The sequence below is a fragment of the Chiloscyllium punctatum genome, chromosome 4, assembly GCF_047496795.1.
Source record: "Chiloscyllium punctatum isolate Juve2018m chromosome 4, sChiPun1.3, whole genome shotgun sequence".
NCBI lineage: Eukaryota > Metazoa > Chordata > Chondrichthyes > Orectolobiformes > Hemiscylliidae > Chiloscyllium > Chiloscyllium punctatum.
The window spans coordinates 18,872,204-18,898,158 of NC_092742.1; the positions used below are offsets into that span (position 1 = coordinate 18,872,204).

At 40.8% G+C, this 25,955-nt stretch overlaps 2 protein-coding genes across 5 annotated transcripts in view; one reads left to right on the top strand and one right to left on the bottom strand.

The window, feature by feature from the left end:
• Positions 1–13,405, bottom strand: part of entpd5a (ectonucleoside triphosphate diphosphohydrolase 5a) — a 66,617-nt gene extending 53,212 nt beyond the window's left edge. Inside the window, exons 1-2 of one of the 3 annotated variants that reach the window (XM_072568194.1) lie at positions 13,288–13,366; positions 3,579–3,639 (exon numbers count right to left, since the gene is read on the bottom strand). The gene's annotated coding sequence lies outside the window, so the exon portion shown is untranslated. Of the gene's footprint in view, positions 1–3,543; positions 3,640–13,287 lie in introns of all 3 variants that reach the window. The other 2 variants (XM_072568195.1, XM_072568193.1) reach the window with 2 other exon arrangements.
• Positions 13,406–13,489: 84 nt separating this feature from the next.
• Positions 13,490–25,955, top strand: part of LOC140476108 (basal body-orientation factor 1-like) — a 29,752-nt gene continuing 17,286 nt past the window's right edge. Inside the window, exons 1-4 of one of the 2 annotated variants that reach the window (XM_072568196.1) lie at positions 13,490–13,927; positions 17,134–17,383; positions 19,689–19,754; positions 23,926–24,069. In XM_072568196.1, coding sequence (XP_072424297.1) covers positions 13,905–13,927; positions 17,134–17,383; positions 19,689–19,754; positions 23,926–24,069 — 483 coding nt within the window. In that variant the 5' untranslated portion in view covers positions 13,490–13,904. Of the gene's footprint in view, positions 13,928–15,716; positions 15,793–17,133; positions 17,384–19,688; positions 19,755–23,925; positions 24,070–25,955 lie in introns of those variants that run through there. The other variant, XM_072568197.1, reaches the window with a different exon arrangement.

Below are 25,955 nucleotides of genomic sequence, written 5' to 3' on the forward strand. Positions count from 1 at the left end.
CACCACCCTCTATCTTCTTTCACCTAGCTAATTTCTGATCCAAACCACTAAATCACCCTCAATCTCATGCCTCCGTATTTCCTGCAGTAGCCTACCGTGGGGAACCTTATCAAACGCCTTACTGAAATCCATTTACACCACACCAACCGCTTTACCCTCATCCACCTGTTTGGTCACCTTCTCAAAGAATTCAACAAGGTATGAGGCATGACCTACCCTTCACAAAACCGTGGTGACTATCCCTAATCAACTTATTCTTCTCTAGATGATTATAAATCCTATCTCTTATAACCGTTTCCAACACTTTACCCACAACCGAAGTAAGGCTCACTGGTTTATAATTACCAGGGTTGTCTCTATTTCCCTTCTTGAACAAGGGGTAACATATTATATCTTCCAGTGTTCTGGCACTATTCCTTTAGACAATGACAACATAAAGATCAAAGCCAAAGGCTCTGCAATCTCCTCCCTGGCTTCCCAGAGAATCCGAGAATAAATCCCATCCGGCCCAGTGGACTTATCTATTTTCACACTCTCCAGAATTGCAAACACCTCCATCTTGTGAACTACAATCCCATTTAGTCCAGTAGCCTGTATCTCAGTATTCTCCTTGACAACATTGTCTTTTCCCAGTGTAAATATGGAGGAAAAATATTCATTTGGTGCTTCCCCATCTCCTCAGACTCCACACACAACTTCCCACTACTATCCTTGAATCTTTCTCTCGTCATTCTTTTATTCCTGATATACCTATAGAAGGCTTTAGATTTTTCCTTGATCCTATCTGCCAATGACTTCTCATGTCCCCTCCTGGCTCTTCTTAGCTCTCCCTTTTGGTCTTTCCTGGCTAACTTGTAACTCTCAAGCACCCTAACTGAGCCTTCAAGTCTCATCCTAACATGAGCCTTCTTCTTCCTCTTGACAAAAGATTCAGTTTCTTTAGTAAACCACGGCTCCCTCGCTCAGCTACTTCCTCCCTGTCTGACAGGTACATACTTATCAAGGACATGCAATAGTTATTCTTTGAATAAGTACCACATTTCAATTGTGCCCATCCCCTCAAGTTTCCTTTCAACGTATGCATCCTAAATCTTGCTGAATCGCATCATAATTGCCTCTTCTCCAGCAATAACTCTTGCCCTGTGTTATATATCTATCCCTTACCATTACTAAAGTAAACATAACCGAATTGTGGTCACTATCACCAAAGAGCTCACCTACCTCCAAATCCAACACCTGGCCTGGTTTATTAACAGTACCAAGTTCAATTTGGCCTCGGCCCTTGTTAGCTTGTCTACATACTGTCAGGAAACCCTCCTGCACACACTGGACAAAAACTGACCCAACTAACATACTTGAACTACAACATTTCCAGTCAATATTTGGAACGTGAAAGGCCCCATAACAACTATCCTGTTACTTTTGCTCCTATCCAGAATCATCTTTGCTATCCTGTCCTCTATATTCTGGAACTATGTGGAGGCCTATAGAAAACTCCCAATAAGGTGACCTCCTTTCCTGTTTCTACTACCTCAGTAGACAAGTCCTCATCAAACGTCCTTTCTGCCACCGTAATACTGTCCTTGACTAACAATGCCACACCTCCCGCTCTTTTACCATCTTCTCTGTTCCTACTGAAACATCTAGATCCCAGAACCTGCAACAACCATTCCTGTCCCTCGTCTATCCATGTCTCCGAAGTAGCCACAACATTGGAGTCCCACATACGAACCCATGCTGCAAGTTCACCCACTTTATTCCGGATGCTCCTGGTGTTGAAGTAGAGACACTTCAAATCACCTTCCTGCTTGCCAGTGAACTCTTGCAACCTTGAAACCTCATTTATGACCTCACTGTTCTCAAACTCCTGGATACTGGAACTATAATTTAGATTCCCATCACCCTGCTGAATTAGCTTAAACCCTCTCGAAGAGCATTACCAAACTTTCCCCTAGGATATTGATACCGACTGGTTCAGGAGTAGACCATCCTATTTGGATAGGTACCATCTACCCGAAAATGAGCCACAATTATCCAGGTATCCGAAACCCTCTCTCCTGCACCATCCCTGCAGCCACGCGTTCAACTCCTTTCTCCCTATTCCTCATCTTGCTAGCATGTGGCACAGGCAACAAACCAGAGATAACAACTCTGTTCATTCTAGCACTAAGCTTCCACCCTAGCTCCCTGAATTTCTGCCTTTAATCCCCATCCCTTCTTCTACCTACGTTGTTAGCATCTATGTGGACCATGACTTGGGGCTGCTCCCCTTCCCCCTCAAGGATCCCAAAAACACGCTTCTAGGAATTCTCGTGCATGTCTCTCTTTAGCTTGTCCTAGTCAAAGTTATGAGAGCATGGTGCTGGAAAAGCTCAGCAGGTCAGTCATCAACACAGACACAGGAGAATTGACGTTTCGGGCATAAGCTGATGAAGGGCTTATGCCCAAAAGGTCGATTCTTCTGCTCCTCGGATGCTGCCTGACCTGCTGTGCTTTTCTAGCACCAGACTCTTGACGCTGATCTCTAGCATCTACAGTCCTCACTTTGTCCCAGTCAAAGTGGTGTCCCTCCTTGTCTGTATGTAAGGATACTAGTGACAGTGGGTCATGTCTTTTTGTAGCTAGTTGATGTTCATGTATCCTGGTGACTAGTTTTCTGTCTGTTTATCCGATGTAGTGTTTGTTACAGTGCCTGCGTGGTATTTTGTAAATGACATTTGTTTTGCTGGTTGTTTGTATAGGGTCATTTTGGTTCATTAGCCACTGTTTAAGTGTGTTGGTAGGTTTGTGGGCTACCATGATGCCAAGAGGTCTGGATAGTCTGGAAGTCATTTCAGAGACATAAGGTAATGTGACTAGAGTTTCTGGGCGCGTTGTGTCTGCTTGTTTGGGTTTGTTGTTGAGAAATCAGCAGACTATGTTTATTGGGTATCTGTTCTTCTTGAATATGCTGTATAGGTATTTTTCTTCTGCCCTTCGTAGTTCCTGGGTGCTGCAGTGGATTGTGGTTTGTTGTAACACTGCCCTGATGCAGATCAGTTTGTGGGTGTTGGGATGATTGCTTCTGTGTTATTTTCCTGTAAATTTACAAAATACCATGCAAGGACTGTAACAAACAAACATAAATATAAGGCAGGAATTATCAGCAGTGCTTCACCTGAGGCCCACTGAAGATGTTACCTAGTAGGGTGACAAAACGTCTGGAAATGAACCTTCCAGCTCAGCAAGCAAACCTATATCCACAAACACTACATCAGACAAACAGGATACATGAACATCAACAATCCACAAAAAGACATGATCCTCTATCACTAGTATCTCTAAATACAGACGATGAAGGTCACCACTTTGACTAGGACAACATATCCATCCTAGGATAAGCTAAACAGAGACATGCATATCACCTACCCTAAGAAGCCAAGACACATAAATAGAAAGTGGGACAATAACACTAGCACTTCACCAGAGGCTCACTGATAATGTTATCTGGTATGGTGACAAAATGTCTGAAAATGAACCTTTCAGCTCAGTGAGCAAACTTACACCCAAAGTTTTTGTTGAGTTGAGTTTTAACCCACATTTACTTGCTGGTAGCCTCTCCCATGAAGGTCCTTCCTCTGCCCAAGGCTTGCAGAAAAGCTGTGTGGGAGGAAAGCAGATGCCACATGCACACCATTCCAAAAGATACACTTTTTAACAGAAATGAATGTTAAATTACAAACAGGAGGCCAGTATTACATTTATTACTCTGGTAGGAATTAGAACTTTCACAGCTGAATCTAAAGAGCAGAGAAAGCAACACACTGGCATAGTTTCAACCTTAAATAATTACTTTCCTCTTTCAAATAAAATTAACAATTATAAGACTTCCACCTTAAAAAGAACACTGTAATATTCTTATCCTTTTCTTCTTAAGGTGAAGCAATGCATGGCTTTATAGATTACTCTAAACTCTATACAAATACATCTTACCATTGAGATGAGCCTCAAATATAACTTGATGATGTCCAAATAAGCAGCTACTCTTAGAGTGTATGCTCTAAATCTGTTTCAACGTGCAGCATTTCTCCCTCCCACTTCACTAGCCAAACAAACTTAAGATGCTTTGTGAGATTACTTGCCTTGAAATTACACAAGTTTATGAAAGGCAAACTGAAGTAAAATACAGAGGGGGACAGGGTGATGTGGGAGAAATAGTAGGATTAGCAATTCACTGAGAATAAAGGGGCTTTTTTTCCAGAGACAATGGTAGGCCAGTAATTATAAGATCAGTCAGCGGCAAAGAATAAAGAACTGCAATATTTAGTTAAGATGAAAAGAAAACTGGAACTTTTCATCACAGATTTCAGACAAGTCAGACTTGCTTGATAAGCCTAATGTGATATTTAGAAGAGGTATGGGGGAAATGGACTTTCAGGAGAAAGTGAGGACTGCAGATGCTGGAGATCAGAGCTGAAAATGTGTTGCTGAAAAAGCGCAGCAGGTCAGGCAGCATCCAAGGAACAGGAGAATCGATGTTTCGGGCATCAGCCCTTCTTCAAGGGCTAATGCCCGAAATGTCGATTCTCCTGTTCCTTGGATGCTGCCTGACCTGCTGCGCTTTTCCAGCAACACATTTTCAGAAATGGACTTTCAGCAAACCTTTGACAAGGAAACACATACAATTAAGATGATTGATAAGTATGCAATTGGGGTAAGTTATAAATTAGATTAAAATTTATTTGAAAGAGAAGAGATGGAAAGCAACTGTTAAGAAACAATTTCTCAAGATGGTTAGAAATAGGATCAGTTCTGAATCTACATCTGTTCATAAAACATTAATAATTTGGACAACGGGCTAGATGGAGTGGCATTCAATTGTGAGGATTAACCTGAAGTAGGAATGAAGTTCTGCAGAAGGGGTTACTGAAGAGATAAAGTTAACAAAATAAGTGTCAGATGACATATAGTGTCAGCTTCCCTGGGCTAGTGACTGTTGAGCCGGGGAAATAATCTCAAGATAAAAGGTATGCCATCTAGGACAGATAAGGAGGAATTTCTTCATTTGGTGAACCTTTGTAATTTGTTATTATGATCAGCTGCGGCACGGTGGCACAGTGGTTAGCACTGCTGCCTCACAGCGCCAGAGACCTGGCTTCAATTCCCGCCTCAGGCGACTGACTGTGTGGAGTTTGCACATTCTCCCCGTGTCTGCGTGGGTTTCCTCCGGGTGCTCCGGTTTCCTCCCACAGTCCAAAGATGTGCAGGTGAGATGAATTGGCCATGCTAAAATTGCCCGTAGTGTTAGGTAAGGGGTAGATGTAGGGGTATGGGTGGGTTGCGCTTCGGCGGGGCGGTGTGGACTTGTTGGGCCGAAGGGCCTGTTTCCACACTGTAAGTAATCTAAATCTAAATCTTAATCATTAAACATGTTCAAGAAAAAAATCAGAAGGTTTTTGGAGACTACTGAGAGAGATTGAGATAATGTGGAAGAGTGGCATTGAGGCAGAAAGTCAGCCATGATCTAATTGAATGGCAGTGCATGCCCAATGGCTGAATGGCCTGTTGTTGTTCCCATGTTCTCAAGGCATGAAAATACACCAACACTTTAAGGCCATTAATACATATTTTAACAAGATTACACTTGGTGGAGTGTTTGACATGGTCCATGCTCAGCATGGTCAAATGGGCCAAATTGTTCCCTTCTGTGCTGCATCTCTGGTTTCTATGATGTGTAGTTTTCATCTCCAAACAGTGTGAAAAATGTTGAAGCAATGGAGACAGTGGCACTGATTCCTAATATGCAACTTAGTACGAGAAACAACAAACATAAAGACAAATATCAATCTGTTTTCATTGCAATAGCAGCGATTACAAGATAAGTTGTTTGGTGTTTAAAACTATAAAAGGATACGATGGGTATAAAAGGATACTATAAAACTATAAAACTATAAAAGGATACATTTCTGGTATGAGGAGTCTAGGGTGAAGATAGATACTGCAAAATCACATTGATAATCTGTTGTAGAAGTGTGGGTTGCAGGATAACTATTTACATTGTGCCATAATATCTTTTATTTCGATTTAAGGGGGCCAGACAAAACCTCTAATTTTAAAGTCTCATTCAAAAGTTTGCACTCAACTATGAGACCAGATTATGTGCTCACTTCTGGAGTGAGGCTTAAAAATCACAAACTGCTGACTTAGGTGAGAGCCAAGGTTGACTCCTGCAGAATACAGTTAAATAGTAAACATATGTTTAACAGATCTATGAATACGTAATCCAACATTTCTGTTTTTCTTCTGAACTGTTTCACTTTCCATTCAAGAGCATTAAAAAAGTAGAGGAGTGAGTGAATGTCAAGAGTTATCTTGTTTTAGATCATAATCATTCTGCTCTAAAAGCACACAAACTAGTAGGAAAGGATATTCAGTACAGTCAAGTGCACAACACAATAAAGTCCACAATGTAAAGGATTCATTGAACTATTATGTTGTTTGATTTTGACATTAGAAATAGATGAAGAGGTTTTTAAATTCACTTTTAGTAAAATAAGCACATTTTGAAGGGCAGTGTTGAATGGCCAAAGCACTTGCTGATTTTCAATGTCGAATGTTATGTTATTTTAGATCATAATTATTCTGTTCTAAAAGCATACAAATTAGCAGGAAGGGTTATTCAATAGAGGGACAAATGCTTCCCCCATGAACTCCTGATAATTTCAATGACTGGCTGTGTTATCTGGTTGATGAACCAACCTTGACTCTACAGCTTGTAAATGGCTAAACCCAAATTGCATAATGTAAAGGATACACTGCACTAAATATGTGGTTTGGTTTTGGCATCAGAAATAAGTAAAGAGGTTTTTAGATTAACTTTTAGTAAAATAAACACATTCTGGAGGTCAGGGTTGAAGGGCCAAAGCATTTGCTGATCGTGATAATGTTGTATGTCAACACCAGATGCCAGGCATTTCACAACTTGAAATCATGATCCTGCCAACAAGGACAAGTCAGCTTCCCTCCACCCAGAAGCTCAACAATTCTATTTACTCCTTTCAAATCACAATCCTTTCTTACACCAGATTTCAGTTCATATTTTTTCACCCCTTACAACCACAGAAAGTTCAAATGTCTTTGAAAACATCCACAAAACAGTTCACTGTATTGTTACAGTTTAGTGATATAAATTTAAAAATCACAACTCAAAGCAGCAATTAATTTTAATTTCAAAGAAGGCAACACAAGGTATGCCTTAAAAGCAATGACGAGTCAATTCAATTCTTGGAAACACACATGAAACTCTTGAGGGTTTTTAAACGAGTGTAGCGTTTTAGTGTTCAATTAAATGTTTCCTATCTGAACTACAATAGAAATCTGTCAGGATTTGTTGTCTCAAGGGTCCACCAATCAAGAACAATAGACATTGAACATGGACTGATTTAGGCTCAGCTGTTATTCCTTTACAATCAAAAAGTGCAGAGAGAATCAATCTCTGGTCACTCTAAGAATGGAGATGGGAAAGAGTGGCTGGTTTTTGAAGTAATTCAATTAAGGAAATAAGAGCAACCAAAAATCAGGTGAAGGGAGCAGCATTATGAAGTTTGCAGCTGACAAGACTTGGCACGGTAGTAGATGGTGATCTGTAAGCTGACTTAGAATGGATGATGAAACAGAGAGAAACATAGCAGATGAAATTCATTGTGGAGATGTGTTGGGAGGATTATTCTGAAAGGTTATACACTATAAATCAGATAAGTACAGATCAGCAGTGAGAACTTGTGGCTCCTTGACACAAATCCTTATAGGTGGTAGGGCAAGTTGATACAGTAGTTAAAAAAAGCAAATGAATACTTGTGTTTATAAATAGAGGAAACAGAATATTAATAATTAATACAGCTCATGCTGAACTTTACAAATCACTATTCAGCTTCATCTGGAGTATGAGGGTAATTCTTGGGAAGGAAACTTACCAAGAGTATTAGAAAGGTTACAGAGGACATTTACTGGGGATGAGGAACTGCAATGATGAGGAGCAGGAGGAAAAATTAGGATTGTTCTTCTTGAAATTAAGACATGACTTAATGGAAGGTTTCAAGATTAAAATAAGACATTGGAATAAATTAGGAATAAAAATAATCATGAGGGGCATAGTTAAGGTAGGGGAATCCAGAACTAGAGAGCATAGGTTTAAAGTGAAACTGGAAAGATTTAAAAGGGACCTAAGGGGCAACTTTTTCCACACAGAGGGTGGTACATGTCTGGAATGAGGTGCCAGAGGAAATGTTAAAGGCAGGTACAATTACAACATTTAAAAGAAATTTGGACAGGTACATGAATAGGAAAGGTTAATAGAAAATATGGGCCAAATGCAGCTGAATGAAACTAGTTTAGTTTATGATAGCTGGATGAGTTGGACAAAAGGGTCTGTTTCCATGCTGTATAACTCCGAATGAAGCGATATCAAGTAGCCATTAATTTAATAACATTGGAAATGGAAATGGAATTGGAGGAGAAGAGGAAAATTTTGATTTACTCAATTGTCAGATCTAGAATGCTATATGTTAAAATATGGTGAAACAACACTAAGTACCAAAATCTAAGCAATACAGAAAGTGGCATCAAGATTGAAGAACCTTGCAGAGTTATGGACAAAAAGCTGGGCCTTGAGCTTGAGTAGGGCTGCTCTTTCAACAAGCCAGCACAGGCATGGTAAACCCAATTGACTACATGCTCTATGATATACACCAAAAAGGTGTATAAGAGGGGAAAAAGAAATAAAATTGACAACACCCCGCCTCTACATTAAACAATTCAGCTCTTCTTTTCAACCTTGGTACTGCACTGTACTCCAGACTTTGGACCTTTGCCAAAGTTTCTTAAAGAATAACAAAAAAAAAGAGATAAATAATTTAAGCTTCCCCAACAGCAAAAAGGCTACATAAAACTGTTTGATTGGTGTGCTTGACTTTTTCCTCCCTCATTAAGAAATATAATTCTACAAATGTCTTTTCACGTCTTCACAGTTTTAAAATCCAAAATCATTTTTGCTCTTCTTTGAGCCTTTTGCGATACTTTGGATGCTTTTACAAAACACAGAGGGGTTATAAATTATACATTTATATTCCCTGAGAAGAAGAAAGTGACCAGTATACGGATAGGGAAATTTACTGTAAGCATCCACTTTCCTGACTGGTTTCAGCAAGCAATGCTGTTCTTGCCGTTCCGGACACAACAGTTCTTGGAATAAAAACTAAAAGGTAAAGTTTCCATAGCCCCAAAGGGCTTATCTCTTATTTGAGAGTGAGGTGGTGGCTTAACTTAAGGGTCACCATGCACCAGGCAAAGGGAGAGGCTGAGAAGGAGAGTCATTCATGGTAACCTCAGCCATTGCAGGAATTGAACCCACACTATTGGTATCATTCTGCATCAGAGACCAGCCATCCAGCAAACCAACCCTCTTCTTGATATGTTGTTCAAATGGATGACAACAACTTAGTGATGATTGTTGGGGTAATCAACTGATGAGCATAACTGAAACCTTGCCATCATTTCCAACAGATCATATCAGTTAGGAATAGAAATTATTCCCAAGATTTCCCTTTCTTCTCCTGAGGATAATGGCCAACTGTAGTGTCCTTGAGGAGATCATCTAAATTGGTAGTGCTTTTGGGCCAAACTTACAACTTTCCGGTATTGTAGACCAAGTAATGAATACAGTTCCAGTCATGGTTTGGTGGATATAAATCTTGGCTAGAGGCAAATAGTTGCATGTTCAAGTCCAATTCCAGAGTCTGTAGCACAATAATCAGCATTCCCAGGCAAAGTGCATTTAGAAGTGTTGGCTTTTTGGATCAGAAATGGAACATTTATTCCACTGTACCTCTCAGAACAATATCACTAAAACTGATTATTTGGTCATCATCATTACTGTTTAGAAGAGTTTATTGAGTGCAAAGTAATTGTTATATTTCCGACCTAACAACAATGAAAATCAAAAATTTTCATTCACGGTGATGCATTTTGGAGAACTACAGGTTGTGAAAATGCACTACAGAAACACATACTCTCTTTTTCTTTTGCATTTGACAAATTTCATTTCAGCAGAAGAGGTTAGGAGAGCTCTAGAAAGTAATTTCAGAAGTAAAATGATGAACAATTGCACAGTACCATAACACGTCACAGTGGAAACACAATGGAAATGAACTGTGTTTGGAATTTTCTTTTTGGAAGTGTTAGAGGATAACTCCAAATCTTCTGAAGATTTGTGATTTTTATGGCTTAGAAAGCAAATGTTAACAAGCCACAATACCATCAGGGACATCAAAGCAGGTCACGACTTTATTTTCACAAAATGCTTGGAGTTAACTGGTTTTCAACAGAGATCACTACACAGTAGTCGTGACACGGAGGCCTAGATGATTTTTACTTCTTACCAGTACAGAGGTACAGCAGCCTACACTAGACCCCTTCCTTCAGCTTTCACTGAGATCACCTAATGCAGCACAACAAAAACGTCAAATCTGCCAATGCAGACACACTGAATAGCCTCTACTGCACAATAACAATTCTGTGATTCTGCAGCTCAGAAAGACACTTTTAAGTTAAAAATGGCAAAATGATCAACTGTGTTGCTTATCTTCAAAGTACCTTAAGCTGATAGAAATTGAGGAGACATCATAAGAGTTGGCAACTAGACTAATCAAGCTCCTTCCCATTATATTATTCTGTACCTTAACCATCCTCCCCAAGGGAATATTTGCACTGACATTCTCTGATCATCCTTAACCTGTTATTTAACCTTAGCCTGTGTCTCTTAACATTCCTTGTTTCACATCACATGAACAACTGCTACAGAATGAAATGACCTTGTGCTGTGGTTCTACAATATTGAGATGGATGAATGACAGAAAACAGTATTGATATCAGATCACCTACTCAAGCTTATTTGCAGATATTGAAGAGAGGAAAAATAAATAATATAACACCAATATAACATCAGAGCTATATCATCAGAGCTTTCCCAATGCCTCATTCAAATTGTGGTGTGGCACTGATTCAGACATTCCAGGATGATCCCAGATATGAGCAATAGTCTGTACTGAGTTATCCAATTTTAGCCATGAAGCTATTGCACCTTCCAATATTATCAAATCATCTCTTTGAAATAACTATGAACATCAAGGGAGAACAGGCATAATTAAGCTTTCCCTATGATAAATTGGCTGGCTGACAGGTTGATTCTGAATGAACAGCACTGCATTGCACAGCCAGTACTGGACAGCTACCAGAATAATAGGTTGCTACTGTTGAATTACCTGGAAAGATTTCACACATTGTTTGCAAAAGCAAATTAAAAATATATTTAAAATAACTTCAGAAAAGTCTGACTATTGTGAAATCAAGTTTAAAAATGGCATTTAGATTTTTGGAAGCATTTCCCTTCCAAAAAAATGTTAATACTCAAATAGAAAAAAATCTTAGACGACTCTATGACTTCAAGAGGACCAAACTGCAATTGTCCTTATATTATGTATTATATGTATCTGAATGAACAACTACTCAAGGACCTTCATCTACTCTATCCAGAAAAACTTAATCTTCCACATACAACTGGAGAAGTCAGTACTTTACTGAAAGCTTTGAAGAAAACTATCCATTTAGTTCAATTTCTCTGATGTTTTTGTTTTGGTTGCTGTTTCCTGGGTTTAGTATCTAAGTTGGTGGACAGCTTGTTTGCAATGCAGAGTGATGCCAACAGCATGGGTTCAATTTACACATGGAGGTTGAAGTTACCATGAAGGAGTCTCCTTCTCAATCTCTCCCCTCATCTGAGGCATGTGGCCCTCAGGTTAAACCATCAACATCTCTCTCTCCAAAGAGAGAGCAACTCTATAGTCTAGTAGTGTTATAGGGACTTTATCTTTACATTTCACTGTTTTGCTAGGATATCAACAATCTCTCATACATTCATTCAAAATACAACTTCTGTTTTCCTTCCGCATTTGTTGACTTTTTAAAAAAAAACCATGCAGAATGACCAGCAGAATCATTTGATCTGGTGTATTCCTCGTCTCAGAACCAAGGGAATTTACTGTGATCTGGGTGTGATTAAGTGAATGTGTGAGGCAAACTGCATGAATGAGTAAGTGAATTAATGATAAAATGAGGAAAGCTGATTGAGCAAGTGAACAAATGAGTGATACAAGTTGAGTGAGTGAACAAATGAATGGGGGGAGAAGGCAAGTTCAGTGAGTGAATGAGAAAAGTTGAGTGAGACAAGTGGGCTGAATGAGTGAGTGAGTGAGTGGAGCAAGCTGAATTAATAAGTGAGTTATGCAAGCAATGAGTGAAGAGACTTTTTAAATTCAGTCATGGGACATGGATGTCACTGGCTGGTCAGCATTTATTGCCCACTCTTAGTTGCTCTTAAGAAGATGGAAGGAGTGAGGGACTTGATGAAACATTGCCATCCATGTGCTGTCGGTTGACCCACAATGCCCTCTGGGAATGAATTCAAGGGTTGTGACCCAGCAACAGTGAAAAAACAGCGATATATTTCCAAGTCAGGATGGTGAGTGGCTTGCATGAGAACTTACAGGTGGTGATATTCCCATGTATCTGCTGCCCTTGTCCTCCTAGATGGAAGGTGTTGTCTAAGGACCTTTGGTGAATTTCTGTAGAGTATCTTGTAGACAGTATCAGCAATGTGCATTAAGCATTCATGGTGGAGGGAATGGATGTTTTTTTGATGTAGTGCCAGTCATGTGGGCTGCATTCTTCTGGATAGTATCAAGCTTCTTCAGCTCTTGTTGTGAGGGAGGAAATTTTTAGAGAAAATCTGATTGGGCGAGGCAAGCTGAGTGAGAAAACAAGAACAGAAACTGTTGGAGAAACTCAGCAGGTCTGGCAGCATCAATGGGGAGAAAATAGAGTTAACGCTTTGAGTCCAGTGTGATTCCTCTTCAGGACAGTTTTCTCGCCAGTTGCAGGATTCTGCTTGTTTCAGATCGCCAGCCTCCGCAGTTGTTTGCTTTGTCTCAGAAGGGCTGCCTTGATCCAGCGCAGTGTTGGTCTGGATTTGACAGGTCGGTCACACACCGGGGGGGGACCCTGACACTTGTGGCTGGGACAGGCAAAGAGGTCCCTCTGCGGCCAAACAGAAACTTCCAGGACAGTGGACAACTCCACAGTGACAGGAGAACCCTCAGCAGCGCCTTGTCCACCTGATACAACCCCTCAGTGCCACCGCGTTTCTTCAAAAAAGAAAGCAAGCCGACAGAGCCACCACAAACGAACATCACTTACCCCTCGCGGAGAACTCCGATCCACAATCTCTGCCAAACCGGCACTGCCGGCCGGCCGCCGAGCGACCACCCCGCCCCCATTATACCCCACCTTCTTGGTCCGCCTCCTGCGCTCTACGTCACGCGCAAGCCGTGAGCGCGTCCCGACGTCATCCGTCATTCGCGTCGAACGTCACCGTCCCCCCCCACCCCGGCCCTTCCCTCCGAAGCACTCGGTTTCCATGGTGACGGACGCTCCGCCGGCCTGATCCTCTCCCGCTGTCTCGAGCCATTATTTGAACAATTTGAGTCAGAGCTGGAGAAGTTGTCCTCTGAAGATGTAGCGTGAGATAGGCAGAGAGCCCGCCCAGCAGGAGCTGTGGGCCACCTTCAGGAACTCAAATGTAGTCGGAAAAGACGCAGGGGGAGAAAAAATTAATTGAAGTTGCTCCGTCCTCCGTGGGGATGAAAGGATGAATTTGTGATCAGACTCTCGCCTCCCGTTGTCTTCCAAAACGCTGTGCAGGCGTGACAAGCAAAATTAGCAACTCTCATTTTCCAGAGTGAGACTTGGGAAACTCTCCCGCAGCAGAAACCTTCACACAGCACAGCAATTTCAAAGCTTACCGCTCAGTAACCATGCCGAAGAAAAAGGGAAAAGGGTAACATGCCTGCGTATTTTCCTTTAAATGTTGATTAACTCGGTGCTGTTCAAACCTAATTTTAAAAGTTTCGCCGCCTCTACCTCTGTTTTGCTACGTCTCCATTCAAACTATTGCATGAAAGATCGCCAGACCATTCAGCAAAACAAAAATGGATGGGGAAGTATTACTGATCAAAACCACTTTGGGGGGGGGGGGGGCGGGATCTGTTTGTGGTGCACAGACTTCGAACGGCTCTCCAAGGTAAATAGGGAGGAACATTTCCCACTGTAGAGGGGGGTCAGGCAGCATCGGAGGAGCAGGAAAATCGACGTTTCGGGCAAAAGCCCTTCATCAGGAATAGAGGCAGACTCCCTGCAGGGTGGAGAGATAAGTTATGGGAGGGTAGGGGTGGGGAGAAAGTAGCATTGAGTACAATAGGTGAATGGGGGTGGGGTTGGAGGTGATAGGTCAAGGAGGAAGGTGGGGTAAGGTAGCAAAGAGTGCAATGGGTGAGTGGGGTTGGGGATGAAGGTGATTGGTCAGAGAGGAGGGTGGAGTGAATAGGTGGAAAGGAAGATAGGCAGGTAGGACAAGTCATAGGGACAGTGCTGAGCTGGAAGTTTGGAGCTGGGGTGAGGTGGGGGAAGGGGAAATGAGGAAACTGGTGAAGTCCACATCCATCAAAGTTTCACCTGCATGTCCACCAATATCATTTATTGTATCTGTTGCTCCCGATGTGGTCTCCTCTACATTGGGGAGACTGGATGCCTCCTAGTGCTTTAGGGAATATCTCTGGGACACCCGCACCAATCAACAACACCGCCCAGTAACCCAATATTTCAACTTCCCCTCCCACTCAGCCAAGGACATGGAGGTCCTGGGCCTCCTTCACTGCCATTTCTTTACCACCCGACGCCTGGAGGAAGAATGCCTCATCTTCCGCCTCGGAACACTTGAACCCCAGGGCATCAATGTAGACTTCACCAGTTTCCTCATTTCCCCTTCCCCCAGCTCAGCACTGTCCCCATGACTTGTCCTACCTGCCTATCTTCCTTTCCACCTATCCACTCAGCTCTCCTCTCTGACCTATCACTTTCATCCCCACTCCCATTCACCTATTGTACTCAATGCTACTTTCTCCCCACCCCCACCCTCCTCTCATTTATCTCTCCACCCTGCAGGCACTCTGCCTCTATTCCTGATGACGGGCTTTTACCCAAAACGTCGATTTTCCTGCTCCTCTGATGCTGCCTGACCTGCTGTGCTTTTCCAGCACCACTCTAATCTAGAATCTGGTTTCCAGCATCTGCAGCCCCTGTTTTTATCCACTGTAGAGGGGTCAATGGCTAAACAGGGGGCACAGTTTTTTTAGGGAGAAACATTTCCCAATGTAGAGAGGTCAATGGTTAAACAGGGGGCACAGTTTTTTAGGGAGGAACATTTCCCAATGTAGAGGGGTCAATGGCGAAAGGGGGGCATAGTTTTTTAGGGAGAAACATTTCCCTTCCATAGAGGGGCCAATGGCTAAACGGGGCCACAGTATTTTTTTTAAGTGGGGAGCAAAGTATTTTGATCGGATTTGAGGGAAAAAGAGGGTTGTGATATCTGGAACTCGCAATCAAAAAGGATCGTAGAGGCGGGAACCCTCAAGACATAAGAATTATTTAGATGAACTCTTGAAACGCCGTAGCATACAAGGGGTTCAGGCTAAGTGCTGGGGAAAAGGGGGATTAGAAGATGTTCGATTAACTGCGCGTACACGATGTGGGCGTGTTTCAGTGCTGTAAAATATGATTACTCACCACCCCCTTACCTTGGTAAATACTGAAATGGACATCTGTGAAATAAGGAGGATATTGGTCAACATCTATAAAAGAAAACAGGTTGGCATTTGGAATATGACATCATCAGAGTTATGTTAACGTTGTAATATTATTTGTACATATGAAATATTAAGCTTGATTTTGTATTGTTATTCTTAAGTAGGACCGTATACTGGCAACTAGCATATAATTCAAGGAAGGTCAAGATAGTTTGTTAGAAAATCAACAACTGTCGTTTGCTTTACCTGTACGGCCACGTTATTATTATTACGCCGATCATATGTCAATCAACAAACATCCTCTGTTGATTCACTACATCACAGTCATAAATACCATCGTAGGAACATATGCATAGGGCATAATTCAAATTGCGATGGCGCAGTTGGCTACATTTCGGTAACCTAATTGATTACATTTATATAATTTGTGTGTAATGAAGTGACATTTAATTCCTTTCTTTCTGGGAACGTATATAATGCTCTCCTCTAGGCATGTCTCCCTATGCCATTATGTTCGCCAGATGAAAGGCTCGAGAACTGATTAGTCCATCGCTCGTGACACTATGTCAAGCGTTATGTAGGGTACTTAACCCTCCATAATGAGTTGTTTCCTTAAGGAAGTAGGGGAGAAGTGAGAGAATAATTGTGGATGGGGTTAATTTAGAAATGGTTAATTTAGATTGCTGTCCAAAGACAGTCTGTAGAATTTACCATCAATCTTTTCCTCCTTGGTAAAATATTTAAGCATATCGATGCTTGTCATGGGTTTATGATTTACTAGCCTGTCAAACTCTGAAAAATGTGAACTTGAATGGGGTATCAGAGGGTGGACATTTACAGAATTGCAGCCTTGTATGAATACTACAAGGCGAAACCTTGATAGAAAGAGAACTCAGTTACTTGTTAAATTATATAAAGCTCGATGATTTCAAATGGGGGTAACTTTATATCTCAATATATAAACAAACATATACCAATCTAGATTAAATGTTTAAAATGTACAGCAAACCAGGTGAATAAGCTGAATTTTTGTTCTGGGTTGAGGACCCCGACTTCGGATGACCTTTGATTTTATTTATTTAATTATCCACCACCCCTACAAAAATAAATCAAGCCTTAAAATACTGACAACTTACACTTGTCCTTGAAGAACCATCTCCAAAACTGGCATATCAGTGGTCCTATCTACAGAGGTTAGCACTGCCAATGTTGACAGGAAAAGAGCGTGGGAGCCTCAAGATGATAGCATTTGTTTTCACAGAAGGCCATAGCTACAGACTGTGGTGGTGGTGGAAGGACAGTCAGTAAGCACAGCTGTGGCCCAAATGTTTCTGCCGAAGGTGGGTGCTGGCACAGCTGGAAGACTGCATCTCCAAATTAAAAAAAAACTTTTTTTATTAAGGAAAGGAAATAAGGATGAAAAGGCTGAACCAAAACCCGTGGAATCAGATGCAGAGAAGGCGATGGCTAATGCTGCTTTGTGGGAATCGAGACTCAACACGGTTGAGAAGTCGCGAGTGGAGTACCGTGACACAGCACGGACACTTGCCAGGACCAATGAAACCTTAATGAACGATCGGTTTCAGGTAGAGAGAGATGCCATGGAAGTGATCACATACTTAAAGAAACAGGACTTGGAGAAAGAGACAATGGTAATAATCTTGTTTAATTATGTATTTTAAAATGTTGTTATTTAACATGTATTTAATCTTCTCCCCATTGGAAAGATTTAAACGTGGAAGACTGAGAAAAAGTATACGTGTTTCGAAGGCGACAACATGTTCAATGACTTTGGGCAGAAAGGGATTTTGAAGATGGGGTATCATTTTCAGCGATATGGGGGTTATATGTTGGTTCTTTGAGAAGTGTCCCCATTGATACCTACTAATGGGTATGTTAATGAGCCCACAACCAGGATGACGCCACATGATCAGCACCCACAGAGTGCAAGCAGCAACATGCTAGATTAAAAATATGTACCGAAGTTGTTCCGTTAATGAAGATTATCAGCTGTCTGTTAAGTAAGTTTATTGAGATTTTCAAGCAAATTGAACATACGTTACTTACCTTCTAACGTAGGAATGGTGATTTTATGTTAAGGAACAGAACACAAGAATAGGACAATAAAATAAAAGAATTGCGAATGCTACAACCATTTCACTGGACTCAAATCTTTAACTCTGTTTTTTCTCCAAAAATGCTGCAAGCATTCTGCCTGATGTCAATAAATTTAATGGAAAGGGGAACAAACCCTGAGGAGGAAGAACCATTAACAATATCAATTAACATAGGAAGTAAGGTGGTCAGGAGGGGAGTGGGAACATGGGTAGTGGGAGATCTCGTGGACTAGGTGAAGTGTGGAGAAGGCACGAGGGAGATAGAGAAGAAAGAGAGATTTATATATATATATATATATATATATATATCAGTTATGAGAAAGGATAATTGACCATTGGCCTTTCTCAAGGGAACCAGAAGTTATGTTTGCTTTGTAAAAAGTCTTGGTCACATAGAGTCATAGAGATGTACAGCATGGAAACAGACCCTTCGGTCCAACCTGTCCATGCCAATCAGATATCCCAACCCAATCTATTCCCACCTGCCAGCACCCAGCCCATATCCCTCCAAACCCTTCCTATTCATATACCCATCCGAATGCGTCTTAAATGTTGCAATTGTACCAGCCTCCACCACATCCTCTGGCAGCTCATTCCATACATGTACTACCCACTGCGTGAAAAAGTTGCCCCTTAGGTCTCTTTTATATCTTTCCCCTCTCACTAACCTAATCTATGTTAGGTTATATCTCTAGTTCTGGATTCCCCGATCCCAGGGAAAAGACTTTGTCTATTTATCCTATCCATGCCCCTCATAATTTTGTAAACCTCTATAAGGTCACCCCTCAGCCTCCGACACTCCAGGGAAAACCGCCCCAGCCTGTTCAGCCTCTCCCTGTAGCTCAGATCCTCCAACCCTGGCAACATCCTTGTAAATCTTTTCTGAACCCTTTCAAGTTTCCGATAGGAAGGAGACCAGAATTGCACGCAATATTCCAACAGTGGCCTAACCAATGTCCTGTACAGCCGCAACATGACCTCCCAACTCCTGTACTCAATACTCTGACCAATAAAGGAAAGCATATCAAACGCCTTCTTCACATGTGGAGAACTGTGTTCTGTGTGAACAGATTGACTTTGAAGAGGGTAGTCTATAGTTTCATCTGACCGTGGTTTAGAGGATTAAATTTTGGGGACATATTACATAACTGTGGCTTGTATTTCCTTGATGGCTAGGATTACTGGTGTTTTCAATGTTAAAAGGATTTAATGTAATCAAAACAAAAAACTTTCTTTTGTGGCTGACAAATCAAAAACCATGAGACATAATCCTAAAATTAGGGGGAAAGAAATTCAGGAACAAATCAGGATATATCTTTTCACAAAAAGGCCAGGAGCATCCTTACAGTCTATCTCCTTCAATTTGCACATGGGGTTTTGAAAACTCAGAATGATAGATTATTGCAAGGTAAGGGTATCAAGGGATATGGGAAAAGATGGGTAAAAGAGGTTGAGATGTAGGTCAGTCATGATCAAATTGAATTGCAGAGTAGAGTCCAAGGACTGACTGGGCTAAACCTATTCCTGTATTCTCAGTATTAGTTTTTACTTTGATTAAGTCAAGTGCTTTTGATACAGAATGGCTTAAGTGTTCATGAATTTACATGGCATATTCTGAGTCTTGGCATTTGAAAGGACGTGGAAAAAGTGAGGACTGCAGATGCTGGAGATCAGAGTCAAAAAGTGTGGTGCTGGAAAAGCACAGCTGGTCAGCCTTTTCCAGCGCCACACTATTTGAAAGTGCTTGCCTGCATAAAGGGGATTAAAATGTGTCACTGAAATTTTCCACTCTCAAAGAGTTGAATTTTGTCAATGTAATTGCAGATTTTATATTTTTCAGATCGCCAAACTGCAACAGCAATTAGTGGATCAAAAGCAACAAGCAACTGAGGAAAATAAAACAATTGTAAGTGACTGAAGTTTTCCAGTTACAGCGGTATTTATGGCACTTGTCATCTTCGAAGGTTCAAGGGAAGCACTGGATTAAAGTATGTTGACTAGTAAAGCATATTTTAGGAAGTATGTCAAGACTTGGGAGAGGGTCTTGACAACTTACTTGGATAAGAAATTTGAATAACATAGAGAAACTAGTGTAAGTGGTGTTTTGCTGAAAGAAGGTTGAGAACAAATTTGATAAAGGTATTCAAAATTATGAGAATGATTTTGATGGGGTAAATAAGGAGACACTGGACTGAAATGTGTGCCAAACATCATAAGCAGCAAGTGATAGACAGAGCTAAGCAATTCCACAACCAACAGGTCAGAACTAAGCAATCCTGCAACATTTTGTTTTGAATGGTAGTGGATAATTAAGCAACTCACTGAAGGAGGAGGCTACACAAACATTCCCAGCTGCAATGATGGGGAGCCCAGCTCAGCAGTGCAAAAGGTAAGGCAGTAGCATTCTTCGGCCTCCAGAGGTTCCCAGCATCACCGTCTTCAGCCAATGTGATTTACTTCTCAATATTAGGTATTGGTTGAAGCCACTGTGTAGGCTGTAGGCCCTGAAAACATTATGCCAATAGTATTGAAGACGTGCACCAGAACTTGCCACTCCCCAAGCCAAGCTGTTCCAGTGCAGTTACTACACTGGCATCTGCTTGATATTGTGGAAAATTGCCCAGTTATGTCTTTGTACACAAAAGCAGGACCCAGCAATTATCACCCTGTCAATCTACTCTCGACCATCTGTAATGGAAGGTGTCATCAACAGATTGATCAAGCAGCACTTGCTAAGCAATAATCTGCTCACTGATGCTTAGTTCGGGTTTCATCAGGGTTGCTTAGCTCCTGATCTCATTACAGCCTTGGTTCTAACATGGATAAAGGAACTGGATTCCAAAGGTAAAGTGAGAGTAACTGCTATTGACATCAAGTCCGCATTTTCAGAGTGTGGCTCTCACAAAGCTGGTGTCAATAACAATCAGAGGGAAAACTTTCCACTGATTGGAGTAATACCTGGTACAACGAAGATGGTTATGATTGTCAGAGGTCAGTCATCTCAGCTCCAGGACATCTTTGCTGGAGTTCCTCAGGGTAGGCTAAACCATCTTCAACTGCTTCAATACTGTTGTTCCCTCCATCCTAAGGTCATAACTAGGAATGTCTGCTCATGACTGCACAATATTAAGCACCATTCATGACTCCTCCAATACTGCAGCAGTCTAAGTGCAGCAAGATGTGGAGGTCCATTTGAGCTGAAAAGTGGCAAAACAACATTTGCTGCACATAAGTATCAGACAATGACCATCTCCAATAAGAGAGAATTTAATAATTAACATTCAACGGAATTAATGAAGCTTCATTATCCACATTCTGGACCAGAGTTTGAACTGAACCAACCATATAAATACTGTGCCGACAAGAACAGGACAAGGGCTAGGAATCGTGCATTGAGTATCCATCTTTCTGACTTCAATTAGGCTGTCCACAATCCACAAGGCACAAGTGAGGAATGAAATGGATGAGTGCTCCATCAACACTGAAGTTTGACACCATCAGGAAAAATCAGCCTGCTTGACTGGCATCGCATCCACAAATATTCACTCCCTCCACCAACAACACCCATCAACAGTGTGTATAATCAAGAAGGTCCACTGTAGAAATTCAACAAAGCTCCTTCAACAACCATTTCCAAACTCTCTACCGCTACCATCTAGAATGACAAGGGCAGCAAATGCATGAAAACACCACCACCTGCAAGTCTCACTCCAAGCCACACTCCATCCTGACTTGGAAATATATCACTATTCATTCACTGTTGCTGGTCAAAACCCTGGAACTTTCCCCCTAATAGCATTGTGGATTCACCTAAGCAAGTGGACTGCAACAAGAAGGCAGCTCATCACCACCTGCACAAAGGAAACTAAGGATTGGCAATAAGTGTCAACCAAGTTAGTGACACCCACAGCTATGAATGAATAAACAAAAAAATATTTAGCAATAATCAGTTCTACGTGGTGGCAGTGGAAATTGTTTTCGTTGTTGAAATGTATGTCATGACCAGAAGGCATGAAGAGAAATCTGAAAGAAAACTATATTTTCTTCTTTATTTTCATCTTTAAATTCTGTTTGTGTTAAAAATACAAACAAGCTTGCTGAATTTATAAAATGGCCATACCTGATCATATATTTGCATTTCCAGGAGCTTTTGCACTCTTTGCATTGTATAAACATTTCAGCTAAAGCTGACACAAAGTACTTGAAAACTTGCTTCCATCCAGCTCTGGGCAAAAGAAAACCTCAATGCTTTATATTAAAATAGGCGCTATTGCTCTTACAGTTATCTTGTCACCTGACAATGGATACTCACATGGGGGAAAGTAATGCTATAGTGTTAGCACAACAATCTTCCAAATAGTCCATTCAGATGGACTTTCACTATCTGAAATGTCTGTCCTTGTCACATGAAGGAAATTGCTTAAGTATGCAAATCTGGGATTCTAAACCAGTTGCTATCTTAACATTACAGGAACACCAGCTCTAGATCTTACCAGTTAAGAGGCATGCTGTCCATCTCTTTTCTCTCTCGAAAGTACATCTCCAGAAAAAATCTTGGACTTTGTCTTCCAATCTGGACTAATTATCTGAGTATAAGAAATATTGCTGTGCCTTTTGACTGCATCCCAACTTCCAGGAAAATAATTGGTATAGGATTAACCAATTCATAGATTCCCAATTGGACATTGCCTCACTGAACTCTAAGTCACATACATTAATACCAGCATTCTTGACTTTTGGGAAAAAAAAATCATAAATTGTAACTTGCCTTTTAGGTCTGCGTGTGTGTGTATGTGTGTGTGTATACATGTGTGTCTATGTGTGAGAGAGAGCGAAAGAGTGAGAATGAAGTAGCAAAGAAGCAGCCCAACATTTTGAAAGCTTATTAATAAACCCTACCTTTTATTTAATTTTAAAAGATATTTCTATGGGTTTAATAAAAAGACAGGGTTTGGGAAATACTTTTAGCCTCAGTAAGAGTTAGGCTTAAAGAGGGAAAGGAGAAAAGGGTTTGAGGAGAAAAGCAATCCTAATTTAAATTCACCCCATTCTCACTTTGCCCATGACATGTTGGATATAAAAGAAAGGACAGGAAGCAGTGCTAAATGGTTGCTCCTCAATCTAGAGGATGGTAGAGAGTTCATCCGAGGGTCAATACAAGAACCACTGCTTTTTAAATATATATCGATGATTTGGAATAGAGTAAAATTTCAATATTTCAATTTCAAGATTCTTGAGGGACTTACAGTAGGTATCGAGAGTTGTTTTAGAGGACATTATCTCAGAATAAGGGGCTGCCCAGTTAGGGGGAGAGAGAGAGAAATAAGGAATTTCTTCTCTGAGGGTAGTGAATCTTTGCAACTTTTTATTGTAGAGGGCCATTAAGGATGACATAGCTAGATTTTTAATCAGTAAGGGAATTGAGGGTTATGGGGAAAAGGCAAGAAAGTGAAGTTGAGATTATCAGATGCATGATCTCATTGAATAGCTCGATGGGCTGAATACCCAATTTCTGCTCTTGCGTCTTATGCTCTTATCACCTGATCAAATCAAAGATAGATTCAATGTTTTGGGCAAGGTGTGTAGAGAGGTCTCTCTGGGGAAGAATGGTTCTTACCTCATAGACAGTTAATTGTAATGACCTGGAAATTTTTCTCTGAGCACAGTGAAAACAGAGATAATCCAGTGATTTCAGAAAGAAATTAGTTGGGCACTTGAGTGAATTAACTTAAAAAATAAGTGAGGCTGGATCATAGGTAACGGACTAACAAAGGGTGACAGTATCAAAAAGTGTGGTGCTGGAAAAGCACAGCAGGTCGGGCAACATCCAAGGAGCAGGACAGTCAACATTTTGGGCATAAGCCTTTCATCAGCAATATTGACGTAGATTTGATGGGCCAAATTACCTTCTTTGTGCTGTAATTTCTTCAGTACTTCATGTGGTATCCAAATGTTTCAGGGAAATACAATTTGATCCATAATTATTAGCAAATAACCTACATTAATAAGGAGTGCAGTGCTCTATCCAAGTCGTCACTGTTAGCTGAACTTGCTCTCACACCTTCATCTTCCTATAGGTTGAAAGCTACACTCAACAGTTGGAACAAATGCAAGGCAAAATGTTACAAAAAACAAAAGAAATACAGCTGATCCAAGAGGAACTGAACAGGGTAAAGGAGTTTAGGAAGAAACAAATTCTTTTGGAAAATGAATTGGATGATGTGAGTCTATTCAGATTTCCTGTTTCTTTATGTGCATCTTTAAGCAAATATATAGTTATATACAAAACTGTTGCCACCTCTGTGTGGATATAATTTAAATTTATAATCAGTCTTAAAGTAAATACGCTGAAAACACAATATTCCAGACAACTTGCTCATTTATGTCACCTTTGTATCAGCGCCAGTTTCATATTTGCCTTCCACTGTGCCACTCTTCTGCAAATAATGCCTATATGAACAGATTACTTATCATTAACAGTTGTCATTGGAATGTAAAAAGTATTTCATTTATGTGAAGTGAGAAGTTTCAGTTTGAAAGTAATTATATGAATCCAAGTATTTATTTTTTCTTTTTGTTCAATATTAATATCCCATTTTCTGATAATTGTTCTATTCTGTCTTCCCATTCACCATTTCTGGCTAAAATGATAAGCAAGGAATTTACTCATTGCACAACTACTACTCTATTGCCAAAGCTAACAAATATTGTCGGTAACTCCCCTTCCTCCAAATTCCATCCATCCACCCTCAAAGACAGTTATTGTAGTGATAGGCCCTCTTATATAGAGTGATAGAGATGTACTTCGGTCCAACCCGTCCATGCCAACCAGATATTCCAACCCAATCTAGTCCCACTTGCCAACACCCGGCCCATATCCCTCCAAACCCTTCCTAATCATATACTCATCCAAATGCCTCTTGAATGTTGCAATTGTACCAGCCTCCACCAGTTCCTCTGGCAGCTCATTCAGAGGTTGTTTTCTCAACTTCCTTTTCTTATAAGGTGCTTAGATGTGTCACGACACCCAACTTCATTGCCCGTTGCTCTCACTGCTCTTTTCAATTCAGATCCTGTTCCAGTGCAGAACCAAGATTTCTCTGGTCGCTGTCACCAAAGGCATCCTTCTTCACTGAGACTGTATGCTTTTCCACCTCATTGTCCTTCATTTGTTTTAGGCATTCGAGCCGATTGAGCACTGCAATAAAAGCAGAATATTGCAGATGCTGGAAACCTGAAATAAAAGCAGAGAATGCAGGAGAAACCCAGTAGTTCTGCCAGCATTTGCGGGGAGAAAATCAGAATTTGCATTTCAAGTCCAGAGATTGTCCTTTGGTAGAGAGCCTTGGACTGAAACATTGATTCAGTTTTTTTTGACAATGCACAATGGCATAACACAGGAATTGCAGCACTACGTATGCAGCAGAGCATTTTGTTATTCATTCCTGGGGCATGAGCATTTATGGCAGCGCCAGTATTTGTGGCCTTTGAGAAGCATACATTGCCAGCTGCAGACAAGAGCAGGTAAGATGAGGAAATTGAATGAGGTGGAAAAGTTTATTTGTTGTGGTTAAATAGTTAATAATTTGTAGCTTTTGCTAAATGTAAAGTTTATTTAGAAAATTAACATGGTTTCTAAGTAATTGCACGTACCATTTACAATATTCCATTCATGTTGAATCCTATGCTGGTGTGTTTACACAAAAGTTGATCGTTTTCAAGTGAAGACATCAAAATATACATGTATGCATATCCAAAATGGTTTTCTCCTGTTGTCTAGTACACAACTGTAAGATGGTAGATTATTGTTTCCCCGTAAGACTTTCTTTGCATTTTTCACAATCTTGGGTCGAAAGAGCTTTACAGCTAATGCAGTAACTTTGAGGAAAGGCAACTTTTGGAATGTAAGTTGACACAACTGTGAAAAGTAGCAGATGGAGTTTAATTTAGATAAATGCGAGGTGCTGCATTTTCAGAAAGCAAATCTTAGCAGGAATTATACACTTAATGGTAAGGTCCTAGGGAGTGTTGCTGAACAAAGAGACCTTGGAGTGCAGGTTCACAGCTCCTTGAGTGGAGTCGCGGGTAGATAGGATAGTGAAGAAGG